The sequence below is a fragment of the Mauremys mutica genome, chromosome 10 (assembly GCF_020497125.1).
Source record: "Mauremys mutica isolate MM-2020 ecotype Southern chromosome 10, ASM2049712v1, whole genome shotgun sequence".
NCBI classification, from domain to species: domain Eukaryota; kingdom Metazoa; phylum Chordata; order Testudines; family Geoemydidae; genus Mauremys; species Mauremys mutica.
Window position 1 is genome coordinate 60,493,250 of NC_059081.1, and position 27,317 is coordinate 60,520,566.

General features: G+C 42.3%; 1 protein-coding gene across 12 annotated transcripts in view; it reads left to right on the forward strand.

The window, feature by feature from the left end:
* Positions 1-27,317, forward strand: part of PARD3B (par-3 family cell polarity regulator beta) — a 665,445-nt gene that overhangs the window by 541,808 nt on the left and 96,320 nt on the right. For 10 of the 12 annotated variants that reach the window (XM_045032213.1, XM_045032214.1, XM_045032215.1 and 7 more), the window contains one exon: positions 13,367-13,672. The exons of the other annotated variants lie outside the window; for them this stretch is intronic. In XM_045032213.1, the coding sequence (XP_044888148.1) occupies positions 13,367-13,672 (306 nt within the window). The remainder of the gene's footprint in view (positions 1-13,366; positions 13,673-27,317) is intronic. 12 annotated transcript variants of the gene reach the window in all.

Here is a 27,317-nt window from a genome sequence, read left to right on the forward strand (position 1 = left end):
TGAAAATCTATTCCTGTTCTATCAGCATTTATTTCATTTTATTTAATTACAGAGGATTTGTATGTTACTGGAAACGAAAATGAAAACCGGAATAGCCACATGAGCTGCAATCTGATAAAACCACCAGCTATTGTTTGGAATGAGAAGTGAATGTTTGTGGTGTTCAAAAACAAAATTTTAAAAGAGTTTTAACTGTACAGTACATTTTAAAACGTACACACACAGATAGCTAACAAACCCATGTGGCTTTTGTGCTATAGTCTGCTAAGTCTTGGAGTATTATTATTATTTTAATAAAAATAAAAACCTGGAGATGGTCATATTGATTCTCTGATAAAATCTTGGTAATTGATTTCTGTCCCACCTCAGTTCTGAGATAACCATACCTGTTTGGGACTCCCGTGTTTTTTGGTATCACTATTTATTAAGGGTTAATCCAACCTGGCATTACTGTTCATTGAATATTCCTGACTTTGCAGCACAGCTAGGTCCTGTGGTTTAGACAAAATAAAGTGTTGGATGGGATCCCAGTTTTAATAGTCCCAATTTATTATAACCATTGAACCCTGATCAGATCACGGACTGGATTAGATCCCAGTTTTTAAATGTCCCAATTTATTGCTGCCTTGGAACCCTGATAAGAATACATATTTGATTAAGGCTTCGGTTTTCAAAAAATTCCAGTTAATTACTTGTAGATTCTTATTAGATCATAGCAGGGTAGCACGGTATGTAGGAGTTCTGAAAAAATTACTGGATGATGTTACACAGGTCAAGGTCAGCGTTTCATTTTGTGCTGACAGTATGAAGTTATCAGATTTCTGTTTATTACAGTGGCAGCACTTGCACTGGACAGGAGGACAGACGAATCCCATCTCATTGATTCTCAGTGATTCTCATTTTAGATCTGCTGCTGCTATACATACCAGAAAGTGTAATAAAAGCCTACCATTGAGCAGTGAGGGTCTGATATGTGGCTGGGACTGACTGATGTCTGCAATCCTCTCCCACCTTTCATAGGGCATGACATTGCATTTAAACCAAGTGGTGGGTTTTAAGCTTCCAATTCCAATTTATGTTGTTACTAAAACAGAATTTGCTCTGACAGACTCAGCAAGCTACACACTGCTAGTCCACAAAGAAGGACACCTCCAGTACAGTGCTGGTCTGGGGCTTGAACCCAGAATGTTCTGACTCAGAGCTGAGTACTGCACTGGGTGTGGGAGCCAGACTGACGCACGGTGTAGATTATTTGACAGATGATCCTTTTATCCAATCACCAGGTTTCTTTCCCAGATGCCGCAGTCCAGCTGGCACTTTCCAATATGTCATAGCCTGGCCCTCTAAAGAACCCCAGAGTTTCATTCCCATAGCGTCACAGGCTTGCCCTTCATTGAGACAATAATTTCACTATGATCTGGATGCTCTTTTTCAAAGACTATGCTGTGTAAAGAGTCAAAACATTTTGTCGGTAATGGCCTGGCTTTCTCTGGAGTAATATGCCAAGCTGTGACACTTTTTTTTGAAGATACATCTTTAAAATGATACTGTTAAAGAGAATTATAACTGATTGCATTATTGACTGCTTACAAGCCAAAGGCATACTTCATAGGAAACATGGGATTAAAATGGAACTTGGAAAAGTAATAATCAAGTTGTTTTATTGCTGCTGGAAAGTTTAGTTGCAGAGACAGAGATTGAGATCTTCCGCTAAGGGTAATTCTCTTTGGTACTGCTCAAGCAATGCAGAGTACTTCAAGCTTTCTTGATGTAGGGGAGCTTCCCAGTGCTATAAAGCTGGATCTATGCTTTGTGCTGCACATGGGACATTCAAAGATGGGGTGTGGTGATCCTGGACTCACAGAATGGTTCCTAGGAGACTGTTTTGTCTGACATAAGCTAGAGAAGTCAGGTGGCTGCTCTAACTTACCAATGGAGCTAGTTCAGCTTCTTGCGAATGCCAGGGTCAGAGGAGGCAGAAAAATGGCTCAGAAAGCCCACCACTGCTTTCCCCCACAGTATATAGAAATCTGTATGACCCTCAGCATTTTGCGTCAGCATGTACTGGGGGCAGTACCATAACTGCAGACTTTCTCTTCTCTCTCCCACTCTCTGCCAGAGAGTCTAAGGCACGTTTGTAGGCATGGGCAGTTAGCAAAGGAGTTTTTCATAGAATCGTAGGACTGGAAGGGACCTCGAGTGGTTATCTAGTCCAGTCCCCTGCATTCACGGCAGGACTATAGTCTAGACCATTCCTGACAGGTGTTTGTCTAATCTGCTCTTAAAAATCTCCAGTGATGCAGTTTCCACAACCTCCCTAGGCAATTTAGTCCAGTGCTTAATCTGACAGGAAGTTTTTCCTATTGTCCAACCTAAACTGTCCTTGCTGCAATTTAAGCCCATTGCTTCTTGTCCTATCCTCAGAGGTTAAGAAGAACAATTTTTCTCCCTCGTCCTTGTACCAGCCTTTTATGTACTTGAAAACTGTTATGTCCCCTCTCGGTCTTCTCTTCTCCAGACTAAACAAACCCAGTTTTTTTAATCTTCTCTCATAGGTTATGTTTTCTAGACCTTTAATCATTTTTGTTGCTCTTCTCTGGACTTGCTCCAATTTGTCTACATCTTTCCTAAAATATGGCACCCAGAACTAGACACAATACTCCAGCTGAAGCACAGAGTAGAGTGGAAGAATTACTTCTTGTGTCTTGCTTACAATACTCCCGCTAATACATCCCAGAATTATGTTTGCTTTTTTTGCAACAGTGTTACACTGTTGAGGCTTGTGATCCACTATGATCCCCTTCCGAACTTCTCCTTCCTATGCAGTCATTTCCCATTTTGTATGTGTACAGCTGATTGTTCCTTCCTAAGTGGAGTACTTGGCATTTGTCCGTATTGAATTTAATCTATTTACTTCAGACCATTTCTCCAGTTTGTCCAGATCATTCTGAATTTTAATCCTATTCTCCAAAGCACTTGCAACTCCTCCTAGCGTGGTGTCATCCACAAACATTATAAGTGTACTCTCTATGCCATTATCTAAATCATTGATGAAAATACTGAACAGAACCGGACCCAGAAATGATCCCTGCGAGACTCTACTTGATATGCTTTTCCAGCTTGACTATGAGCCACTGATAACTACTTTCTGGGAACAGTTTTTCAGCCAGTTTTGCATCCACCTTATAGTAGCTCCATCTAGGTTGTATTTCCCTAGTTTGTTTGTGAGAACGTCATGTGAGACAGTATCAAAAGCTTTACTAAAGTCAAGCTGTACCACTTCTTCCCATCCACAAGGCATGTTACTCTGTCAAAGAAAGCTATTAGGATGGTTTAACATGATTTGTTCTTGACAAATCCATGCCGACTGTTACTTATCACCTTATTATCTTCTAGATGTTTGCAATTTTTGTGTGTGTGTGTGCAGTGCACACATTTAATTCTCCACAACAGATTTAGTACTGGAAAACTAAAAAGTCCCATCTCTTCATGTTCAGCTTAGTTTTAAATCAGGGACTATTAATTAAAAAGTAAACCTTTCATTCCCAAACTCAGGTGAATTTGTCTCTATTTCTTGTAGGTAGACTCTGTATATGTGTCTATAAACATAAATTGAATATAATATATAATGAAAAAATGTTTAGGGGAAAATCATATCACAGGGATATCGTTTTGAATCTTCCACTCTTAGAATTTCTTTCAGATGGAGAAAAATAACATCATTTATGCACTCCAGTACTTTGTGCTCTGAGCTCATAAGATCTCACTAGCCTAAGCAAAGTTGTGACAGGTTAGTGTTTGGACAGGAGACTATCCTAGCTCTACAGGAAATGGTGCTGGTGATTGAGTAAATGTCAGTCTTTCCTCTGAGTTGGTCATGAACCAATGTTGCAGCATGAAGTTTCAGATGCCGTCTTTTGAATGCAGTGTAAAATCAAAATCTTCACATCCTGGGATCAGTACAGTTCACATGGTATTTTTCTTAACAGTTGTATTAATCTCAGGGTTGTTTTTTTTTGCCAGATTCCAACTCCGATACTCACTAGAGCTGAGAAAATAATGTGCAAGTATATTACAATTTCTTCACATTGAGTCATCATTCAGTTTATCTGGTTATTTGTTTATGAAATGTTTACTTTATGGCAGGGGCGGCTCTAGGTTTTGGGCCGCCCCAAGCAGTCATGCCCGGGAGGCGCCCCCGAGCCGCGGGAGCAGCGGACCTCCCGCGGTCATGACTGCAGAGGGTCCGCTGGTCGCGCGGCTCGGCTGGACCTCCCGCAGCTGCGGGCGGTTCGCTGGTCCGGCGGCTCCGGTTGAGCTGCCGCAGGCGTGCCTGCGGGAGGTCCAGCCGAGCCGCGGGACCAGCGAACCGTCCGCAGTCATGCCTGCGGACTGGAGCCGCCGGCCGAGCGTCCCCTCCGCAGTCATGCCTGCGGCAGGTCCGCTGCTCCCGGGGCTCCGGTGGACCTCCTGCAGGCATGACTGCGGCAGGTCCACCGGCCCAGCCTGCCGCCCCCCCGGGAAAGAGCCGCCCCAGGCAGGAGCTTGCCCCGCTGGGCTCTGGAGCCGGCCCTGCTTTATGGAAAGATCATAGATATTCAAAACTTGAGTAGTGTTGTATAGCTGTGATTATTTGTTTCTTTTCCTTGATTGGTTAAGTTGCAAGGACTTTGGGGAGAATATTTACATCGGCAAATATACGTGCCTTTTGCAATTCTCTTTCTATGGCTATTTGCTCCAGTAAAAGTTGACCACTTTTAAATTGACTGAAACACACACACAAGGGATAAAACCATGATCAAAACAAATTCACTGAAAAAAATTGAAATTACATTAAAGGAAAACCTTGTATAGCCTTCACCCTACTGTTCAAGAAGTAAAATGTTCTAGTAAGTATGTTTTGCCTACCTAAATTTCTCCTGTAATTTCAATTGGACAGTGTTGCTGTACACTGTAAAACAGCCATGTTTCACCCCAGAGATGGTTGCGCTTCAGTGGTGGACAAAATAATCTCTCTAATATGTATCTCCTAGCTACCTTACAGGGATGTTGACGCTTACTAAATTAATGTTTAATCCTACATAGCACAAGTTTGGTGTGGGGAGGGAGTGTGAGCTCAGGGTAAAGTGTGATGAGCAGGAGAGGAGGTGCAGGGAATATGAATCTGCATTAAGGAGAGCGCTGCAAGCATTGCCATGCATCTTGTTACAGTTTCCTACAGTTATGCAAACTGGGAGTAATATACTCGACCAACTAAGGCCTGGTCTACACTAGGGGGCGGGGTTGATGTAAGATACTTCAACTTCAGCTATGCTTCCCGTAGCTGAAGTTGCGTAACTTATTTCGACTTACCTCCCGTCCTCACAGCTCAGGATTTGTCTAGATGAGACGCGATATATCGATCCCCAATAAACCGATCGCTACCCACCGATCAGTGTAGACATACCCTTAGAATAGTAGAGTTTTACACTTGTGTATATCACTACACACAGTGCAAGGCAATTGAAAAGAAGCCGTGGTAGTCAAGCTGGGTTCTTTCCTTTTTATGCTTGATATATCTAGTAATAACAATACTGCAGGCACACTTACACTGGTCCAACCCGGTTGCCTTCAGATGATTCCTCCAGTTACCCATTGTTTTGGGGGTTGAAGACTAAAGCACAGAATTATGAGAAATACTTAACTTTCCACTTTAAAATATTGGGCCTGACCAGAGAATAAAAGATTGACAAAACACAAATGAGACTTTTAAAGGTAACACATTCAAGTTATGAATAAGATTTGTTAATACTTGTATGAAAAGTTCATGCATGTTAATAATGATAAAATAAAAAGTTTAAAAGCATTTGGCCAGATGCTGCCCTCAGATATTCACATGAAATACTCAATTCACTTTAGTGAGCGTTGCATATGAAGGTCTAAAGGCAGAATTTATTTGATCCACTTTTATGTAGATGAATGAAAATATGATGTTTTAACCACTGAAATATGTTGTGCTACCAGATAGAAAAAAGTACTGAAACCTTAAACCCAACTGAAATCCAAATGACCTCCTGGGGCAATAGGGTACTTTCTCCTAGATGACGCTTTTCTCAATCTATGTATGAATTAGGGAAATGAGAGACAAAAGCAGAAATGTTATGTAAAATCACAGTTGAGATATTAAGACTCTAAATCAGATGTAAATTGAGTAATCATTGCAGTTTGGAGATCTCAGGCAGCATCACGTGAGTGGAAAAATGCAGTGGCTTTTATTCTGCTGCACACAAGGAAAGACAGAATGAATGGAAGACTGTGTATTACACCAATTAACCTGATTAAAAGACTCACAGGATTGGGCCTTTTTGAGAAAATCCAGTTGCATCTCAAGCTGCTTTCATGGCCACTCCCTTTTCACTGTATTAATTGCAAATTGAATACTAATTATCGTAAATGACCTATGCCTCCTGCCTATCTATTCCTGTTGTACACTTCACCTTTGCTAGTTATTGTTCCTTCTCCTATTTTGCCTTTGGGAATTTCCTTCACTGATGCTCAGTCAAATCGCTGCTTAAAACACACATTTTCTGCAAAGCCTATCAATTTTAATCCTTTGTATCAAAATATATTGCTGTACTCTATTTAAAAATGAAACAACCCCTCCCCACCACCATTGTTTGGTCACCAGGTGTATTTTCTGTTTGACTGTATTATCTACTTAGATTGGCATCTTGGAGCATGGATCATGGCATTCCATGTGCTCTACACACAATCTGTACTTGACGTATAACAAAACAGATTGTTGTACTACTTGTTGTACATTTTCAGCAGAAAGTTTGTTCATGCTGGCTAGAAGAAAATAGTGCATTCCTCAGCAATTCCAGTGCTGTCAGTAGGAGCCTTTGAGCTGTGTCTACATAGCCACCACTGTAACTGCAGCCTTTCTGCAGTAGCTAGCAATTTTTCATTACAGATGGTAACTGGCAACATTTGGTTTGCGTGCTGCACATTGTGCTAATCACCTGAGATACACAACAGAGAAGAACTTGAAGGCTGGAATGTTCTGTTCCTTCCCACTAAGAAAAAATGTGGTTATTGAATAGAAGTTCCTTAGAGAGTTCATGCTGGTGGTGCACAGAAAAGGTGCCAGCTATGGAATTTGTGTTAATGGATCATATTTAGGGCCCTACCAGATTCACAGCCAAGAAAAACACGTCACGGACCATGAAATCAGGTCTCCCCCCGAGAAATCTGGTCTTTTGTGTACTTTTACCCTCTGCTGTACAGATTACATGGGTGAGACCAGCATTTCTCAAATTGGGGGTCCTGACCCAAAAGGGAGTTGCCGGAGGGGTTGCAAGAGTATTTTAGGGGTGTCGCAGTATTGCCACCCTTACTTCTGTGCTGCCTTCAGAGCTGGGTGGCTGGAGAGCGGCAGCTGTTCGCTGGGCCCCAGCTCTGAAGGCAGCGCCTCAGTAGCAGCAGCGCAGAAGTAAGGGTGGCAACACCATACCATGCCACCCTTACTTCTGCACTGCTGCCTTCAGCGCTGGGTGCTCGGAGAGTGGTGGCTGCTGACTGAGGGCCCAGCTCTGCAGGCAGCAGCCTAGAAGTAAGGGGGGCAATACCATACCGTGCCATCCTTACTTCTGCGCTGCTACTGGCAGCGACTCTGCCTTCAGAACTGGGCTCCTGGCCACCAGCCGCCGCTCTCCAGCTGCCCAGCTCTGAAGGCAGCCGTGCAGAAGTAAGGGTGGCATGGTATGATATTGCCACCCTAACTTCTGCGCTGCTGGTCGGGCGCTGCCTTCACAGCTGTGTGCCTGGCCAACAGCCGCCGCTCTCCGGCCGCCTAGCTCTGAAGGCAGCGCAGGAGTACGGGTAGCAGTGCTGCAACCCCCTGCTACAACAGCCTTGGGGACCCCCTCCCAACTCCTTTTTGGGTCAGGACCCCTACCATTACAACACCGTGATATTTCAGCTTTAAATAGCTGAAATCACAACTTTTATGATTTTTAAAATCCTATGACCATGAAATTGACCAAAATGGGCCGTGAATTTGGTAGGGCCCTAGTCATATTGGAAAGAGGTCTGAGGAATAAATGAACTTGTATACCATAAATTATTGTTCTTGTGCTGAGCAGCCCCCTGGTACTTTAGATATGGGGTAAAAGTTTGAAAAGCACATAAGTTCCATTTTTCAGAACTGACCTAGATATTTGGAAGCCTAAGGCCCATTGACTTTCAATGAGATTTAGACTCCTTCAATGTCTTAAGCCACTTTTGAAAATGGTACTTAAGTTATTTTGAAAATTTTACCCATATTCTTATCAGGGTTATATAAAAAACAACTATCTTTTCCTTGATCTGCAATGTGAGCATTTGGCCTTTGCAGCCCAAAATTATTGGCTTATTTGTGGCTAGGGAAAGTTACGCATGATAGATTCTGGGCCTTGGAAGCTACGGAAAATCTTTAGGCAGGAACTATGTGTTTGGCTTTGGATGACAATTAAAAGAGAGAGGGGATCACAGGAGGTTAAGAGAGCAGGACATGTTACAGCATTTCTAAGATGCCTATGCTCTAACTACCTAGGTGAGAGGGCTGTGTTTTCACAGATACACAGCTAACGGAAGTTGATGCATTTGTCATGCAGTGATTTAACTGGATGCTTGGTTTCAGGTGGCAGAATAGAGTGAGCAGAATTGATATGGGATACAGAAGGGAAATGTCACCGGCTGGCTTCCATCCTATGTGGTTTATTTCCCATTCCCTCATCAGGAAGTTTATATAAACTTAGTATTAGGCTAAACTGTTCAGATTGTGACCTGTGCCACTCCTCTTTAGTTTCACTGCTGGTGTCAGGGTGGTGAGTGACATGTAATCTCTTGCTTCCACTTGTTTAACCAGACCCATCCTGTGATACATGTTGGTCTCTTCTGTAATTGTAGTACTCTCGTTGTAGTTTCAAGGCTGTTTGCGGTGACAATTCTGTTGATTTGGCAGTTTTTTGTGATGAGGGTAAGAGGTGGAACTACTGTGAATTACAAGAAAATGCAACAAAAGAGAAGTGAGAGTAGGGGAACAGGGTGAAACACTGTACAAATGTGCAACAGATAGCAGGTTTGGGAGGCAAGACAATGGTATATGGGAGAGGAAGGTAATAGGGTGAAGCAGGATAAAAGATTATTAGGCACTTATTGGTATGTTTTGTAGAAAACAAATGTTCTTAAGGATTGGGTCAGAACATGGTGATATGCAATCAGGATATTTAAAACTTTAGAAAATGGAAAAACTTTAGAAAATAGAAACTACAATGGTAAGAGGAGTAAAGGCAGGGTTAGTAAAATAGGTAGATACAAAATTGAAAATATACAGCCTGGGTAGTTCAATTCTCACATCAGGTAGAGCTTGGAAAACAGAGTAAAAAAGAGATCATTGAGCAGATGTTATAGATTTCCATAGAAGAGTGAGAAAGAAACAAGAAATATTAATATAATTACAATAGCCCTATTGAAAAGATGAGACATTGATCATCAAGAAATTCACATAAACTGGCATTGACTGGTCAGCATAATATAGAAAGGAAGTAATTGTTCTTGAGCAGGTACAGATCATAGGAGTGAAAGTGACTGTAGGCTGCATTCATAAGGAAAATTTGAAGAAGCTAGGCTTATTCACAGTAACAAAAGAAAATTGTGCTAACCTAATTCCAGCTTTTGTTGTGCAGAAGGTACCAGTATTGATGGCAGAACAAATTACTTTCACTGTCAAACATGAAAGCAAGTTACATATGATGCCACTGTGTTGTGATACTCTGTTACCTTCAAGTCTGCAATCTCTAAGGAGTATAGTATGTATCGGTTCAGAGTCCATTTCAGTTCACCATTGCAATTCCGATGAGTTGCCCCAAGTCTTCTCCTCTAAAGAATGTTATGTGCTGCTGCTTTTGCCCTCCCTCATGAGACCATCCAAGGAGATACAACATCCCATTATTAAGGCTAGTAGGAAACCTGTATGTTATCCCACCCGTAGAAATTCCCTCACGTGCAGCATAAAGGTCCTGGGCTAGATCCTCAGCTGATGTCAATAGGTGCACCCCTACCGAAGTCTATTGAGTTATGCCATTTTAGATCAGTTGAGGATCTGGTCTGTTGTCTTCCGTTTCCTAGATATATTTGCAAATGCTCAGCATCTCTCAGGGTTTGGCCCAATAGCAGAAATAATCTTAAATTGCTGTAAAATCATTTAATGGGCAAAAGGCAGAACTTAGAGACAGGGACTATAGAACGGATAAATGTATTGGGTCCAATAGCCATAAGCTATTGGGGAGATGGGGGGGAGGTTAAACAAATAGAGCGATTTCATCTTTCCATTTCTAAACATAACACCATGTGGGGCATGTAAAATATGAATCTTTCTGCAAGATGATTTCTTGTGAAGGCCCTTTATGGATAAAAGACAGAAACCAGTGATACAGACCCACTCCCTGCTGTATTGATGTCTGTAGCTGTATTGCAAATGGAAATCCATCGCTGTCATCATAGTACAGTAAGCGCTCCCTGACAATAGGATCCATACTGCACTCACCCTGGAAAGATTGTTTTGTTGCAAGAATTGATCGGGTTAGAACTTTTTCCAAAATGACTTAACATAAAATGTGGTGAGTTTGTTCTGGCAGCACTGACGCGGGCAGGCTGGGTCCCTCCTGCTGTGTAGTCTGTCTTTTATCATTATTCAGGAACCCATAGAGGATGAAGCCTTTTGCATATTTTCATCTACTCACTAATTATTCATGCTAGGGCTGTTTTGAGGTTTGACGCTACAGTATAGAAAGGAAAACCAATCACTGCTTATTAGTGTTTGTTTTCATCTGTAGTAATTTCAGCATAGACTTCAGTTGTATATCCATGCTTGCCTTTTTCTCCACCCCAGAGTAACCATGTGTCCCTGAATAAAGGAATGTCCCTTTTCCTCAATATCTATCCCAGTGTCCCTGTCTGTTTTACAAAAAACAGACTTCTCCTCCACTTTATGTAAACCCCATCAAACTCTGGCCGTCTGAAGGAGCCATAAGCTAGCTGAGCCAATGAAATTGACAGCAGGCTAGCTGAGAGCACGTGTGCCTCACTGACCAGGTCTGTTATAGGTCAGCACCGTGAGATACCCTCCATGAGACCCCCCAGTGAAATCTCCCATTCACATAGTAACAGATCCATGTGGAATCAAAGACTCACTCTGAATCCTGACACTGCTATGAGTGGTGAGCCTACAGGGTGGTGAGTCTCCACCCTCTACCACGAGGCTACTGACCTGGCTGAGCCAGCATGTGAATGAGACACAAAGAATGTGTGTGGTGTAATGAGAGAATGAGGGGGGTAGAAAAGCAGAGAAGACTGGAGGGTACAGAGAGAGCAGGATTGGGTAGAGGAGAGAAATAGGAAAAAGCCAAAAGAAAAAACAAAACATAGAAGGTATGAGAACAGAAAGCCCAGGTGGTTTGAGGAACTTAGTAGAAACAAAGAAATAAAAAGGAAACAGAAGAAATACAGTAAGAGGCAGACAAATTAAATAAATAAATAAATGTAGCCTTATCTGCAGAAGATTCAGTAAATGGATGGGGGCTAGAGGACTTGGAGAAAACAGTAGAGAGGACACAGAAAACTACTGTTCTTTCACCCACCTGTTACTGACTGTACAGGTTAGGTTTTATTCGGAAAGAGGGAGGGTGACCTGGGAGGGGGAGGAGGAAGAAAGGAGTGTTCCATGGCTGAGGAAGTGGGAGAGGAAAAATTGAACACACTTTCCTCTTTTCCACCCCTCCCTCCCGCCAGCTGCCAAAACCTTGGTGTGTGCACCTCAAGGACACCCATCAAAGCTGGCTGCTGCATCGTCCCTCCCCACCACAAGATGCATCTTGGTTTTTCATACTGAAATATATTTTCTAATGAAGCAAAATAAAAATCCGCAGGTACATATTCCAGTTGGTTGCACATATCTGGAAAGAATGGATCGACCGGATGTACAGCAATGCATTAATATCTCAATGGGGTTTAGTTGTCTTATTTCCAGGGCTATGTATCTTTCAGGGCCCTTCCAAATTTTCTCCAAAACCTCTTCTTTTCTCATCTCCAGGCCTTTGACTATTTGTCCTGCACACACTGTTTATGTGTTTTTGGCCACAGTCATCACCAATGTTTAACCGCATTTAGTATTTTCCTACCTCTTCTTCTTTCTGTAGACTCACTGTATTTATCAAGTATGGGGAAATGCTACTATACTTCAGATACAGTGACAATGGGTAAATGTTGACTTTTACAGGTGTGATAGATGCCTTGCATCTTTTCCTGCATCACACACTTCCATAAGTACAGTACCATTACTCCAGGGTATTCTCCATACTACAGTCAGCACGCTGCTGTCATTCTTCTCTTTGTCTTTAATTATGCCATCTTAAAGAGGAACTGAACATTTAACAGAAGTTGCACATTCATGGAACTTTATTGTATTTTTGATTCAGGAGTAAATATTGAATCGTTGAAGTTTGGGTTCGAAATTTACCTGAATATGTTTTCCCATTCCTATTCCCCCACAGATTACACAATGGCACTGATTAGCAGAAGCGTTTTGTAATACCACTTAAGGCTTTATCACAGTGGAGCACTGCCAGTAATAGTCTTTAATTCACTTATATGTACCAATCCATCTCTGTCAGGTTTCTATTAATTTCTTCCCTGTTTTACTCTGTCCCTAGCCCCTATATAATGAGGCATGAGGTATTCCATTTATGGGAAAATATATATATATATATATTTTTTTAATCTCAATTGTTTTTGCTCCTGCTTTGCAAACAACTGTGCCATCTTCACATTTATTTCACGTTTAATCCACTTTTCGCAAGTTAATTTATTTAGAAGAATATGTGTCAGTCAAGAGGCCAAAGAGGCAATAATATTTTTATTGGCTAATTTAGATGAAAAGTTTGAAGATTAGGTTAGATATTTAAGCCTGCGTTGTGGTTTTAACACAAACCTTTAGTAGAGATGTATTTCTAAAATATTAGATCTGTGTATGATTGAAACTGTGTTTGTGCACGTATACACAAACAGCACTTATCAGGAATACTTGTGAAAAATTGCACCCTGTTCTGCAATAATCTGTTGTCAGAGTGCAGAATGATAACACGTCTTGTTTACAAAGATGCATGCCAAAGGAATAGAACCTAGAGATTTCTGCTTGCATTGGAGTTCTACAGTCTTGAAATATACATATAGTTTACATTTAGAACAGCTGAGAGATGGTTTTTAAAATTTTGCTTGATGCATTACTGGTTTGCTGTCATTGCTGGAGTAAATCCAAATGTGGTGTTTGTTTCTTTCTAATGATTAGGATTGGTGCAAAACATCAAGAGTTACGGCAAAAGCAGGCAAGAGGGCTTGTTGATTACTCCACGAGCCCTGTAGGTCCACCACCTGATATTGATGATGATGATGAGATGGACCCAAATTATGCCAGAGTGAATCACTTCAGAGAGGCTTATCCAGCAGCAAATGTCTACAGGCCATCGTCTCCACCTGTAGCAGAAACCTTTGGATACCCACGGGATGTCCCTTCAGTATCAGGAGAGAGGGAGCATTTGGAAGGACTGTATGCAAAGATAAACAAGCAGCACCATCCACAGACTTCTGCTGACAGGTAATACTACCCAATGGCTGCAGATCACCTGATTTTTCAATTTCGCGTGCGCTTGCATTTACTGAATAGAAAAAAATGGTTTTACTCTTGATTTACCTCATTTTAACCAAGCACAGCCTTTGCCCCAACAGTACCCCGAAGGGTCTACATAAAGCAGCAGTCAAATAAAAATCATTATAGAACGGTCCATATTTCACAAACAGAATGAACGAACTGCCTGCTCCAATCCAATCCAATTCCTATGCTGCTGAGAGAGTCTTTTTTTCTCTTTTAGACAGGAAAAGTTCTTATTCTTCAGCAAAACTCTGTTTTTAGATCCCTTTTGGTCCTGATGATCAGCCAGTGCCCATTCATAACGGGGTTTTGTGTGATGGTGTGATATATTGCATATGTTTACAGTTTACATTTCCCCAGCTGTGCGATATTATGCACTTTCAATTAGGTTGGGGAGAGAACTGGGAATCATGGCATTTTATGCAGACTGTAAAGTGTAGCTTCACAAGACTGATTACCTTTCACAGCCTTTCCAATAACCAAGTGAGAAAGAAGGAGCAATTTTTAATCCTTACTGTCAAGCTTCCGGGTTGATAGCATTAAAGAAAGATGGTGAAGTTTTTCTTTGAATTAAAAAGAAAACCCTGTGACTCAGTGATGCAGCCACCACTGTGAGGTTTCTAAAGCTGGTTACTTCTGGAGTTAGGGGGTATAAGAAATATATGATTTCATTAGTGTCATGGTATTAATAAATGTACATGGGGTTTTTCTGGCCAGTATGTGACTGTGCAAGGAAGATGGGTGAATGGACACTAGAGGAATTGGGAATATGGGATGCGGGAGCAGTTTAAATATTAGTGAATGAATCTTGTACTATGGCTTGTAATGTGGTTCCTCACTGCCACATTCTATGCTGGATGTGTTTGAGAGGCTGTGTGAGCACAGACATGGAGAGTTTTGAGTTTGTAGAGATACAATACTTTGGATATGTCTTAGCCAGGGCCGGCCCACAATATTTTGGCACCTGAGGCGGGTTGCTCAAATGACGCCCCCATATCTCCTCGCTTGGACCAAAACTTCAAAAGGTCACAATTCTGTCTTCTTCCTGTTCTACTCCTCTCATGGTACTGCTCTGCTACCTACCCCAATAAAGGAGAACTAACAACTTAATTAAAATTTTTGAACAAGGCATTTTAACAATTAACTTTCAAATGCCTGAACAGCAAATGTAACTTTTCTTGTCTGCATAGTAAACACTGGCATTTTTATCTGTTTGAATAACCAAAGTGATGCCTTCTTGGTTGCAAAGATTTGAACTGCTTCCTGAAGATCCACAGTCTGGGCCAGCTCATGCTCTATTGAGATGGTTGCAAGGCCGACCAGCCTCTCTTATGTCATTGTGGAGCGTAGATGTGTGTTTATTAACTTCAGCTTGGAGAAGCTGCGTTCTCCACTGGCAACTGTTACAGGGAGTGTTAGAAGTATGCGCAGAGCAACAAAAGCATTTGGAAAGAGGGTAGTCATCTTATATGTGCACATATATTCCAGAACAGCCTTTGGAGTTGATCTTGCTGAAATGTATCTTGCAAGGGCTTTCAGTTCATCACCTAAATCACTCGTATCAATATCGCGCATGTCATCATGTGTCAACACTGTCTCCAGTGCCCTGCATTGCTGGTGTAGATCTTCAGGTATAGTGAGGAGTTTGGGAATATCATACAACATCCCAAATATACTGTTGTGTTCCTTGAGCTGCATGAAATGTTCTTCAGTTGACTGTATTGCACAATCTAGCACCTGGTTAAAGAATTCAACTTTGAATTGTTGTTTGGGGTCTCTTATGGGATTATCCTGTGCCTTGTAATCAAAATGTCATCTTCTTCGGTGACTCTTGTATTCTTGAATGGGTGGGAAAATAGCTTCAGTGTGAAGTTCCTCTGCCAACTTCTGTGCACTCTTCAGAACATTTTGAAATCCCTCATCTGACCGTAAGACTGTAGGTCTGACTTTGCTTTGTCCAGTTGTTCCATCGCTCCAGATAATATCAAAGTCAACACCTTGGAATCTCTTGCTTAGCTCATGCCACAACCCTAAGCCACATAGAAATTTGAAGTTATGTATGTTTCTGGTGATTCCATTTCCCTCTGCCACTGTTCTCCCACAAACAGTTCCTGTCAGAGCATTATCCTCCATAATGGCAACTATGGCATCATATATCTTCCCAATTTGGTGTTTTGATAGGCTTTATTGCCTTCACCCGACTTTCCCATTGTGCGGCACTCAGTGGTTTCAGTGTCAGAGAGGATGTTCCCAGATGTTGCTTCAAAATTTGCCATCGATGAGTTGATGCAGAGAAAAATACATAGATGCTTTGAATTACATTAAAAAATTCAGCAGCCTCACTAGAAGCTGATGCTGCATCAATGACCACCAAGTTTAATGAATGAGAACTGCATGGGACAAAAAAAGCTCGAGGGTTTAACTCTTGGATCCGTGTCTGCACTCCTCTGTTCTTTCCTCTCATGTTGGCACCATTATCGTAGCCCTGACCTCTCATGTCAGCTATCGCAATTCCCGTATCTTCCAGCTTTTTAAGAAGCACATTTGTCATACCAGCTCCTGTAGTATCATCAATGTCAATAAATTCTAGAAAATGCTCTCTGAGAGTCACCATTGCAGGGACATTTTCACTAGGTTCTGTTGTTGTTGTTACAAAAGGCACCATTAAAGTCATTTGTTCCGTATGGCTGATGTCAGGGGTGCAGTCCAGAATAACAGAGTAATATCTTGCTGACTTCAGATCTGCCACAATCTTCTGTTTGACTTTTGTTGCCAGTAACTGTATGATCTCATTTTGAATTGTTTTTACAAGGTAGTGGTGTATGTACATTTCTTGGGTGGTGACTCTTCTCAGATGCTCCTGGAGTACAGCATCAAACTCAGCCATCAGCTCCACAATTTTAGGGAAGTTTCCATTGTTTGGCACATACAGCTGATCTGAAGTGCCACGCAGTGCTAGGTTTTGGGTAGCAAGCATTCTCACAATGGCAATGAGCCTTTTCAAAACATTTTGCCAGTAAAGAGTCACTAATGCAATCTTCTCTTGATGCTGATCAACTGTGGTGGCCTTTAACCTTAGTCTCATCTCAAGCTCTTTCCACCTATGGAATGCTCTCTGGTGATTTGCTGCCTTCTCATGGCATGCCAGATTTCTAGCCAGATTTTTCCAGTCCTTTGTTCCTGTAGAACCCAATGTGGCTGGAACATTAGACTGGAAGAGTTTGCAACAAAAACAGTATGCAGCATTCTGGGTTTTTGAGTACATAAGCCACTTTGTCACCATTGGGGATTTCACGCCAGTAATGTGTTGGATGGAAACTTCTATTTTCATTGTCTTTGGGGAACATGAAGTTTTTCCACTTGCTGTGGCCCATGCACTACAAGGAAGTCCCTCAGGCTACTGCTCAAGTAGGTCCACAGTCCTGGGTCATCTAGACTTAAGGAACTAAACTCAGCAGCAGCTGTTTCTTGTGCCTCCACCACACGCTTCTCTGACCTACATTTTTCTTCAGGAATATGCATGGTTACATCCATTTGAGATGGAGATATGGACGCTGCAGTAGCTGCTAGGTCACCTGCACTCTGACTAACTGGAAGATCAGGCATCTCCTCACTAGTCACATCCTCACTAGGGTGACCAGACAGCAGAATCGGGACTGGGGATAGAGAGTAATAGGAGCCTATATAAGAAAAAGAGACAAAAATCGGGACTGTCCCTATAAAATCGGACATCTGGTCACCATAATCCTCACTGGGACTGGAAGGGTCACCATGAACATTTGTGTCTATGTATCTCAGGAGAGCTCCTTCCTGCTTAGATAGAAAAGCTTCCTTTGCTTTCTCTCTTTTTCTGAATGCTGCCCCAGAGGGGCGTTTTCTTCTTTCACTCATGACTGCTGTTCTGTGCCAGCTATAGTGGCTCTCAACACTCAATTGAAGGGGAAAAATAAGCAGGTTGGTAGCAGGGCCTGAGTGAGGGAAGATATCAGCATCTTAATGGCCTAATTGGCTCCTACTACTTCAGTTGACTGCCTGTTCTCCTCAAGCGGGTTCAGGGAAGCAGCAGGAAACAGGAGGCTCCCTGAGAAGCTGGTGTTTAATCAGTCCAGGCTCCTGAGGGTGCTAGAGAGGTACATAAGAAGCTCCTCCTCCTCTCTCCCTGCAGCTCCTGCTGCTTTGTTATTCCCTCTCACCTTTTCTCCTGCCTGCCTGTTATGTCTCTTGTGCCCTCTTTCCTCTAGCACAGCACTCCACCATCTCTGTGCATCTAGAGCAGAGAGAATACATATGCACCAGCAGCGCAGACAATTTTCTACACTCTGGGTCCTAGTGCGCCCCCACCCCCTCAGCCCCCCCCCCCCCACACACAGTCTTGCACCTGAGGCAGCTGCCTCAGTTCACCTCATGGTAAGGCCAGCCCTGGTCTTAGGATCATTGAGATACAGATCATCGGAAGTTTGTGACATGAACAGAAATGTAAATGCTTAGCAGGGAATATGCCAAATTCTCTTTCTCATTCATCTGAATACAGTATAGGAGAAAGCTCTCAAACAGATAGTCAAGAAAAGGGGATAGCTGCCATACAAAGGAGAGGCAGCTAACTGTCATCTCCCCTTCCATACCATCAACCCTCCCCCACCCCCCCCTGCATAGGAGCCAGTTATGTCAACTCTGTGCTAAATGTAGAGGATTCGAAATCCAGATCCAAATCTGAAATTTCTCACATTCAAACATACTTAGATTAGACCCATTATTAGGTGTGTTGCTAGCTGCGCAAGACCTAATTAGGGGTGTAGAGTTCTGTTACAGAGTTCCATTTTAACAGGACTATTCTGTACAATTCCCATTGCAACTGAAGTTGTGGTATGTATCGCTTTCTTGTGAAAGTGAAAAGGAATGTACAAGTCTCTCCCATGAACATGTAGGTTTTGGCTGGATAGAGTGTGTCTTACCACTAAATGTAGACTTTGTTTGCTATTGTGATAAGATTGAGCTGCAAACTCTGATCCAAGTCCAGGTCTGGTTGCAGTGTTTGGAGCTGGGATTTTAGCATGAACTCATCTCTAATTCTGAGCCACGCAAGCAACACTTACTGGAAAACTAAAACCAAAACTTGAACAGGAAAACCCCAACTTAAAAAAAAAATTTGATGATGAGGTGAGGCAGAGAGAGCCCTGGGTGAGCCTGGTCTCCCTGGGCTGCTCCATTACCAACCTGCTAGCAAGGAAATCTTAGTTGAATCTGGGGCTTGTAGAGCCTGTTTGGCCATGTTGGAGAAACTGGAATTCCTGGTAGGCTGCCTTTGCCAGTATTAAATCTATGTTTCCTCTCTCTCAAAGACAAAAGTTTGTTTGTATTCACCGTTAGAGTTGTGCCAAACCTGAATAAACGGATATGAATTTATAGAATGGTTTGTGACATCTAAACCAACAGTTATTGAAAATACTGACAACTGGAGGCAAGGAAATCCTGCCAGTGTGGGGTACTGAGAGGAGATGGAGCTGTGGAAAGAAAAACTACATTAATTACCAAACAAATCTATCTTAGGTCAGGTGTGAAAACGTCCTCGTCGGCATCAGAACAATGGGGAGGTGGATAATGGATGCTTATTAGCCAAACAAAAGTTATTTTGCTTTTATCAGTGTTCATGGAATAGTTCATGTTTTGCTAGGTTTCCCTCTGTCTCTCTCTCATGATTTTTTGCTGTTAATTTTTCTTCAGAATACGGTGCTTTTTCCCTCCCTCTGAATCACAGCTGGTGATATAGTGTGTGGGGACTTGAGTAGTGACTAAAGTTTAAAAAAAAAATCTTTCTTTTTTGGTTTCAGCAGAGCGTAGATGATCTCATTTTAGTCTGGGAATTCCAGTTATGTGTCATTGCCAGAGAGAATTAAAACTCATCAGTTGAATCAAGCAATCAAATTTTTTTTTAAAAATGTATTATCATTTTTATGACTTTTATAAAATTATAAGGCCACTTATAATGAGAGAATCTCTGTGGCCAGATAAGTGCTACTAATAGCTGATATATAATTAACTGCCTTTCCCTTCCCCCACTAAAAAACACATCATGATCTGAATTTATTCTTTTACTATAGTGTCCCACTCATGGGTTGTCCCGTACCAACCTGGGAACCCTCTAAAGTGCAAAATGCAGGCTGCAGTGCTGTACGCATGTGCTGAGATTATTACTCAGGTGATTAGGAAGAACATGATTAACCCCTGCTATGTAAATGCATACATCCGGGGCAGGTTCCTCTTGTACTTCCAACATGCATAGTTACATCCCTTCTACCAAAAACTCCATCTGTAATTTCAGTTTTGCATAGTTTTCTTTTCTTCTTGTTTTAAACTGCTATGTAGCATTCCTGTGCACTGTTAAACAGTTGGTGCATTTCTTCTCAGTGATGGCTGCATTGCAGTGAAGGTGAAGTAATCCTGTGTATATTTTGCCAAGATCTTTGAGATGAGAGGTGCTATAGAAATTTAAGTGGTTCTTCTTCATGAATGTAGCCAAAGCATTAGTATGATCAGTGCACTCCGGGAATCCTAAGAACTGACATAAGTTAAAAATAGAAACACATTAACTTGAAAAAAATCACACTTATTTCTTTCTCAATCAGCATTTTTCTGTTTATTTCTAATCACCCTCAATTTTGAGTAATGCAGCCTCTTGTATGTATCCAGGGCTATGCCTTTTAATAGTGCAAACTTTCTGTGAGAAGGTAGAGGAGGAAGGACTTCAGTATCAAAAAGCCATATAGTTGTCTCTTCAGAGGACACAGTCCATTCACAACCATGTAGTGTAAAATTGTCAGAAGTGTCGAAGGGCTTGTCTCCATAGGAAAAATCACCAGTGACCAGGAGGTGAACCCTTAAGTTATCCTTTACCTGATGAGAAAATGTCTTAGCCATTAGAAAGTTCACTCCTCTTTATAGTCCAATAAACCTTTGCAATGTATTCTTCTGAAATGTATCCCCACATAAAGCTCCTTTTCCCAGCTAGGTGTGGGTACCATTCTGTCTGGTTGTGATGGGGTGCTCAACTCACCACTGGCTGGCACTTCCTCCTAGTCATTCTGGGAAATAGCTCCTGAGGTGGGTGCTCCTTTCTGCAGTGGCATGCTGCCTCCCTCTCTCTGGGTCTGCAGCCCCTCTCTCACTCCATGAGCTGCTGCCTCTTCATGACTCAGCCCTCCAGCCAGGTCCTTGTACATGTTTTCCCCTTCTGGGATATCAAAGTCTTCCTTCAGCAGCCAGGGGCGGCTCTAGACATTTTGCTGCCCCAAGCACGGCGGCATGCCGCAGGGGGCGCTCTGCCGGTCGCCGGGAGGGCGGCAGGCGTGCCTGCGGAGGGTCCACTGGTTCCGCGGTCCGCTGGTCCCGCGGCTTTGGTGGATCTCCCACAGGTGTGCCTGCGGGAGGTCCACTGGAGCCGTGGGACCACCAGATCCTCATGCCACCCTCCCGGCGACCGGCAGAGCGCCCCCTGCGGAATGCCGCCCCAAGCACGCGTTTGGCATGCTGGGGCCTGGAGCCGCCCCTGTCAGCAGGCCTAGGATGTTGTCCCATTCAGTGCCTCGGTGCCACTCCCTCACTGGCTGGCAGGGGAATCTGGGCCCACCCTGTGCTCCGGGTTCCAGCTCAAGCAGCCTCTAGACAGCAGTCAGGGTCTGTTTCCTTTTAGGCCTTTCCCTGAGCCCCTTTCCTTACCGTCTGGCACTCCACCATCTCTGGGTTTGCTGGCTTCACCACTCTCTCCTCCCAGGGAGCAGCTGTAGGCTACATGTCTCTGCAGCCTCCAAAGGCTAGGACTATAACAGGGTTTAAAAGAGAACTAGATAAATTCATGGAGGTTAAGTCCATTAATGGCTATTAGCCAGGACGGGTAAGGAATGGTGTCCCTAGCCTCTCTTTGTTAGAGGGTGGAGAAGGATGGCAGGAGAGAGATAACTTGATCATTACCTGTTAGGTTCACTCCCTCTGGGGCACCTGGCATTGGCCACTATCGGCAGACAGGATACTGGGCTAAATGGACCTTTGGTCTGACCCAGTACGGCCGTTCTAATGTTCTTATGAAACACTCCTCCCAGGCAGTGACTGCAGCATACTTCCCTACTGCCCCCTTCAGCAACTGATTTCCTGGCTTTATAAATCCAGCACAGCTCATTTCTTCTCAGCTGGGCTCCCTCCTTCAGTCAAGGGATTACTCAAGCCACCTGATTCCTGTCAGCTGTGGCCTGTCTGGTTAATTGGCCACCTTCTTAGCTTACATTAACCCTTTCCAGGCAAGTGTGGGGTGTAGACCCCATCACACTGGTACAGACTCCAGGCTGTCTTTTCTGCTGTTGGTAATGTTTATAATACAAATTATCTCTTCCTGCAACTTCTGATATAAATGACTAGCCCATTAACCAGATATGTCCAAATTCAGAGGAGTTAGCCTCTTTCCTTTGTCTGGAGAAAGGGGGGTGTTGATAAACAGGCTAACATACCTGGGAGAGTTTAAACAATTTTAGTCAGAGACTGTAAAGCATAATAGCAGTGAGTATCCATAAATCCACACACAACATTGTCACACACATTTCACAATGCAGTATTTTGTGGCACATATGTTACTGAAAGGAATAGTGAGTCACACATCTCTTTACAGTGCTTACTCATCTAGGTTGTCGCATAATATTGCTAACCTCTGCCATAGCACAACCTAGGTGTCACCGTGCCTCAGTGGGTCACAGCTGAGGATGCCAGATTTAGGACAAACTGCTGAGAAATAGAGCAGACTTACCCTAAATTGGTGGTTATTCTTCCATAAGATATACCAAACCAGTAACAAAAGTAAACTTCTGTCTCACCACACTGGCTAACAAGAAGTCAGAAATGCAGTATCCTTAGGTATCCCAGCCCTTGTTTCACTGCCCAGATACTAGACTCAATGATGAGTGGTTATTTAAAACCAATTTCATCAACCAAAGGGTTCTTATGATCCCAAAGGACCATTTACATACCCAGGTCAATATATAATTTAGATCTTACTCAATAATCATGCTGTTGCCAATCCTTTAGTATCTAATATCCAAAGGTTTATTTATAAGAGAAAAGAAAGAAGAGAGAGTTAAAATGGTCAAAGGAATCAAATACATACAATCATTGCAAAGTTCTTGGATCAGGTTTGTAGCAGTGATGGAATAAACTGCTGGCTTATAATGTCTCTGGTAACATCCAAAAGATTAGAAGGTGCTCAGTCCATTGGTCGTAATACTGCTGTTAGTGTAAATCCATAATCCAGAGATCAGAGCCGGAAAGAGGCAAAATGGAGATGCTTTCAGGGCCTTCTATACTTTCTCCCATGTGGAGGGAAAACTCTCAGGCTGAGTTTGTGGAAAAGTACATGCACAAGATGGAGTTCATGGTCACATGAGCAAGTCACATCCCCTTGCATGCTTCGATGACTCAGGAGCAGCCATTACCCATATTCAGGCTGAAGTATTCTCATATTTAGGAAGGCCCATCCAGTGGGGATAAGCTTTTCCATGGCCCATTGTGTTTGTTGATGGGCCATCAACTTGAATGGTCTATTCACAATGTGCTGCCTAGACTAGATGTAAACTAACCACCTTGTGGGTGTTTCCACAGGAGCAAACACATTTGAAACACGAGTATATAGTCAATATTCATAACTTTCAATACAAAAATGATTTACACATACAATAGTCATCAAATCCTAACTTTTCCATTGACACCTTATGACATACTTTGTACAAGATTTGTTCCAATTGTATAACAATGGTAGCAACAATGATATACATGGTCATAGTTTAATCAGGTGTCATACCATAGTCAAAAAGTGATATATTCCACATTCCTATCCCTTAGATGACATGCATGGTGCATGCTGCAACCCCATTTCACACTTTAAAAAAGCAATTTCCTCTTTTTCCTTTAAAACATAGTGATGTAAAAGATTTATGAAACACTTGCTATATCTCAGGAACGGTGCTAAAGAAGAACAAATGGCTCAATGTGTTTGCTCAGCCCCGTAGTATGCATTTTAAAATATGCCAAATTCATTGCCAAATATAGTTCTTAATTTATTTATGCTACTTATCTTTGGAAATTTCAAAGTGCTAGTCTGAGGAAAATGAGTACAGTTTTTCTTTACATAACATGAATAACTTTGAAGCTGCATCTGCCGCAGATTAAAATTCACTATTTTATTTATCTAGCAGTAAAGTCTAAAGCCATAGTCAAAACCAGCGTTCCTCTGTGGTAGGTACTAAGATGGTCACTGCCTGGAAGAGCTTACAATAATACATACATTCTTACTGTAAGCCATCCACTGGTGAGCAGACCTAATATCTCCTGGGACTGGTCACAAATCCAGCCAAGGACATCTTGAGTGCTTGGTTTGCGTTTGGATCATCCTACTTATTGACAGATGTGTAAAATCTTATATACTGTAATCCAGCAACTCCCTAGGAACTGCCCTGCTACAGATGCTGATGAGCCTCAGTTAGTGCAGCTGTGATAAGCATTCATGTATATCGGATTTTTATTCCCTCCAGATCCACCTTTTCTTATGTGATAATACTGCCTGGTATCATTCTGTGATAACTCTGCCCATTGACTGTTAACCCCACATCCTTTTTTTTTTTGCAGTCCTTGGACATGTATGCAAAAGGCATATGTGTGTCTGAACATCTGCCCTCACTTGTGCTGGAGGATGGTGTTGCCAGCTTCTTAAATGTATAAATAAAAGCAAAAGTTGAGATCTTCCATACAGCTTGAATGGTATATGGCCCTGCATGCCTCTCTTCCATTGCTGATTTTTCTGGCTGAGGGCAAAAGGTCCCAATTTCTGTCTTGTGCAGGAGGTTGTTTGACAAAAAGCTGGTTTTTGTACCTTTAACAAGCAGCAGAATAATCTGAGTATTAACTTTTCTCTGCACATTAAGTCTTTTTAAAAAACGGCCATTTAATTTTAAATGCTAATATGTATGTGGTTAATTAAGAAGCCAAAATTGACTATAGGGTTGGTGAGCTCTAAGAAAGAGAGAGGGAGATCATTACGCTACTGCTCATGGATAGCTATTTGTGTACCAGCTGATAATGTGCAAAATTAAGATTTCGTAAGTGGCATTTTAAATGAATGGTTAATGGCTGAAGATTAATTAAACAGTCAGAGCTGTTCAAAAGAGAAGCTGTTAAAATCTTGTTTATAGGCCAGTCACTTGCATATTGAAAGTGCAAACCTCTAATAGCTTGTGGTATTTCCATTTAGCAGGCTAGCAATTTAACTAAGCAGTTCTTCTTGAACAGGAAAATCTACCTTAGTAGATGTGCTGTAAGGAAATACGTTTTTTCTACATTTTTTTCATACTTAATAGCTGCACAATGGGAACATGAACAGAGAAATACATAACCTCTGGGATGCTGGTAATCCTAAATAAAAATACCAAATCTAATTCTAATTAAAAAGTGGAGAAAATGATTAAAACTCTCATGTAATTTTATTTTCCCGCTAGTTTCCAGTGGTCTGTAGCTCTCAGCTAGAGCTGGCCGGAAAATGATTTTCCTGTCCCACAAGACAGTTTGAGATTTCAGAAATGTTCCTGTTCCACATCAGGACAAAACCGAGACCTTTTGAAGCTTTTTATGAAAAATAAGAGAAAATGAGCCCCAAAATGAAATGAGCTTGGTAGTTCAGGCACTCACTCGGGATGTTCAAGACCAAGGCTCAGCTCCAGGCTGATGTGAAGCAAGAACTTTAATGGGGTCTCTACAGCCCTGGGGAGTGTCCTAGCCACAGGCTATTGGCTAGTCTAGTATGGGTCTCTTTCAGTCTCTCTCCTGCTGGAGCTGTTCCACTTTGTATAAAAAATTGGGCCAGAGAAAGAGAGAGGGGCTGATTCTATAACCCAGCGGTCTGGGTACTCGCCTGGGATGTTGGAGACTCAGATTTAAGTCCCTGTTCCAGTGTATATTTAATTATTTATTTTTTTAAAATTGAACTGCTCCAACAGGAATGTTATCTACCCAGAATAGCCAGTAGTCTGGTGGGTAGGGCGCTCTCCTGGGATGTGAGAGATCAAGATTCAAATCCTTGGTCTGAATCAGGCAGAGTCGGGAGCTGAACCTGGCTCTTCCACATTATTTGAGTTCCTGAACCACTGGACTGTTGGCTATTCTGGGGAGAGGAGGTGTCTCTCTCTCTCTCTCTCGTTTTGTCCAGAAATTGCATCCTTAACCTTTCCTGATGAAAGTTTAATCAAAACTGAGAGACTCCTGCAAAAATTTTGATTTCGGTGAATTGAAAATTCAGTCATCTCTATTCTCAACTAATACTGGGAGGGATTCTCTCACCCCTTTCCTCCTCTTGGAGTCAATGGGAATTGTTGCCTCATTGGCCCAACAAACTAGCCAATTTGCAGGACTTACAGGATTGTTTCCATTAGGGAAAGAAATTGATGATACAAGTTACATATATTCTTTGGTACAATCCTGTTTGTTTACAAAGACTGTTCACAGAGTCCTGTTTCCCTGAAGACAGTCGATACAAACAGCAGATAGTGCCTTACTCAAAATGTCCACGTCTGTCTCTCCTGTCACTTATGTGCCTAAGCAGCCCTGGCTCTCTGCTCCCTGTAAAGGCCATGGCCACAATTGTTAGTCTCGCTGTCTGATGCCTTTTTTTGGTTGTGCAGAGGAGAGGGGGAAGTAGACACAACATTATTTTGCTGGCCCACCCCAAAATTCTAGCTGTGTTTAAGACAGCACAGAGATCAAGGCCAATAAATATGGAGAAGTGGTTCCTAGACTTGGCAAGGAAGAGTGACGTCAGTGGACATGGATTGAGTGGTTTTGAATGAGAGAAAGTTGAAGTACCAGGAAAAGAGAACACAATAATTAAACTACATCTTTAAAGAAAAAGTTTTACCTGCATGCAGTTCTGGATGGGACATTGACTGCTAGGTATATCTTCACTTTCAGAGTTGACTCAGGCTCTTATTTGGGTCTCACTCCCAACTCTTCTCCTGTCCACACATAAAAATCTCTGACCCATGTTTAGTAATGCTTTCAATCTGAGCTAGCTAGCTTGACTGGGGGTATAGGCTTAAGCTTGAGTGAGGACACCACATGCTAAATAACTCGAGTGCTGATAGTCCTCCATTGTTTTCGCACAGTTCCCCACTATGCGCCCAGAATAACGGACAAGTTCTCCCACGATTCATTGGGAAAGAATTATAGAGCAATTCACCTTACTGCAGCACAAAGAGCCAAGGAATCTACACTCAAGTGAGCGAAGCACCAGTATGGAACACAGTGACGGCTTTGCAGTGTGGCTGCTAACCTGGGTGCACAGACCTGGATGCCAAACACTTGAGTTAACTCTGAAGTGGAGACATACCCCTAGGTGTCTATAAGTAGGTAGAGTTCTTGCTCTATACTGAGCAGAACAGACAAATACTGGATTTACAATAGTGCAAACTTATCCCCTTCTTGGGGCTTGCATTTATTGTTAACTTAAATAATAACAAAACATAAACTTCAGCCTAAGCTTTCTCCCCAGCTTGGCTGTTCTCTAGGATTT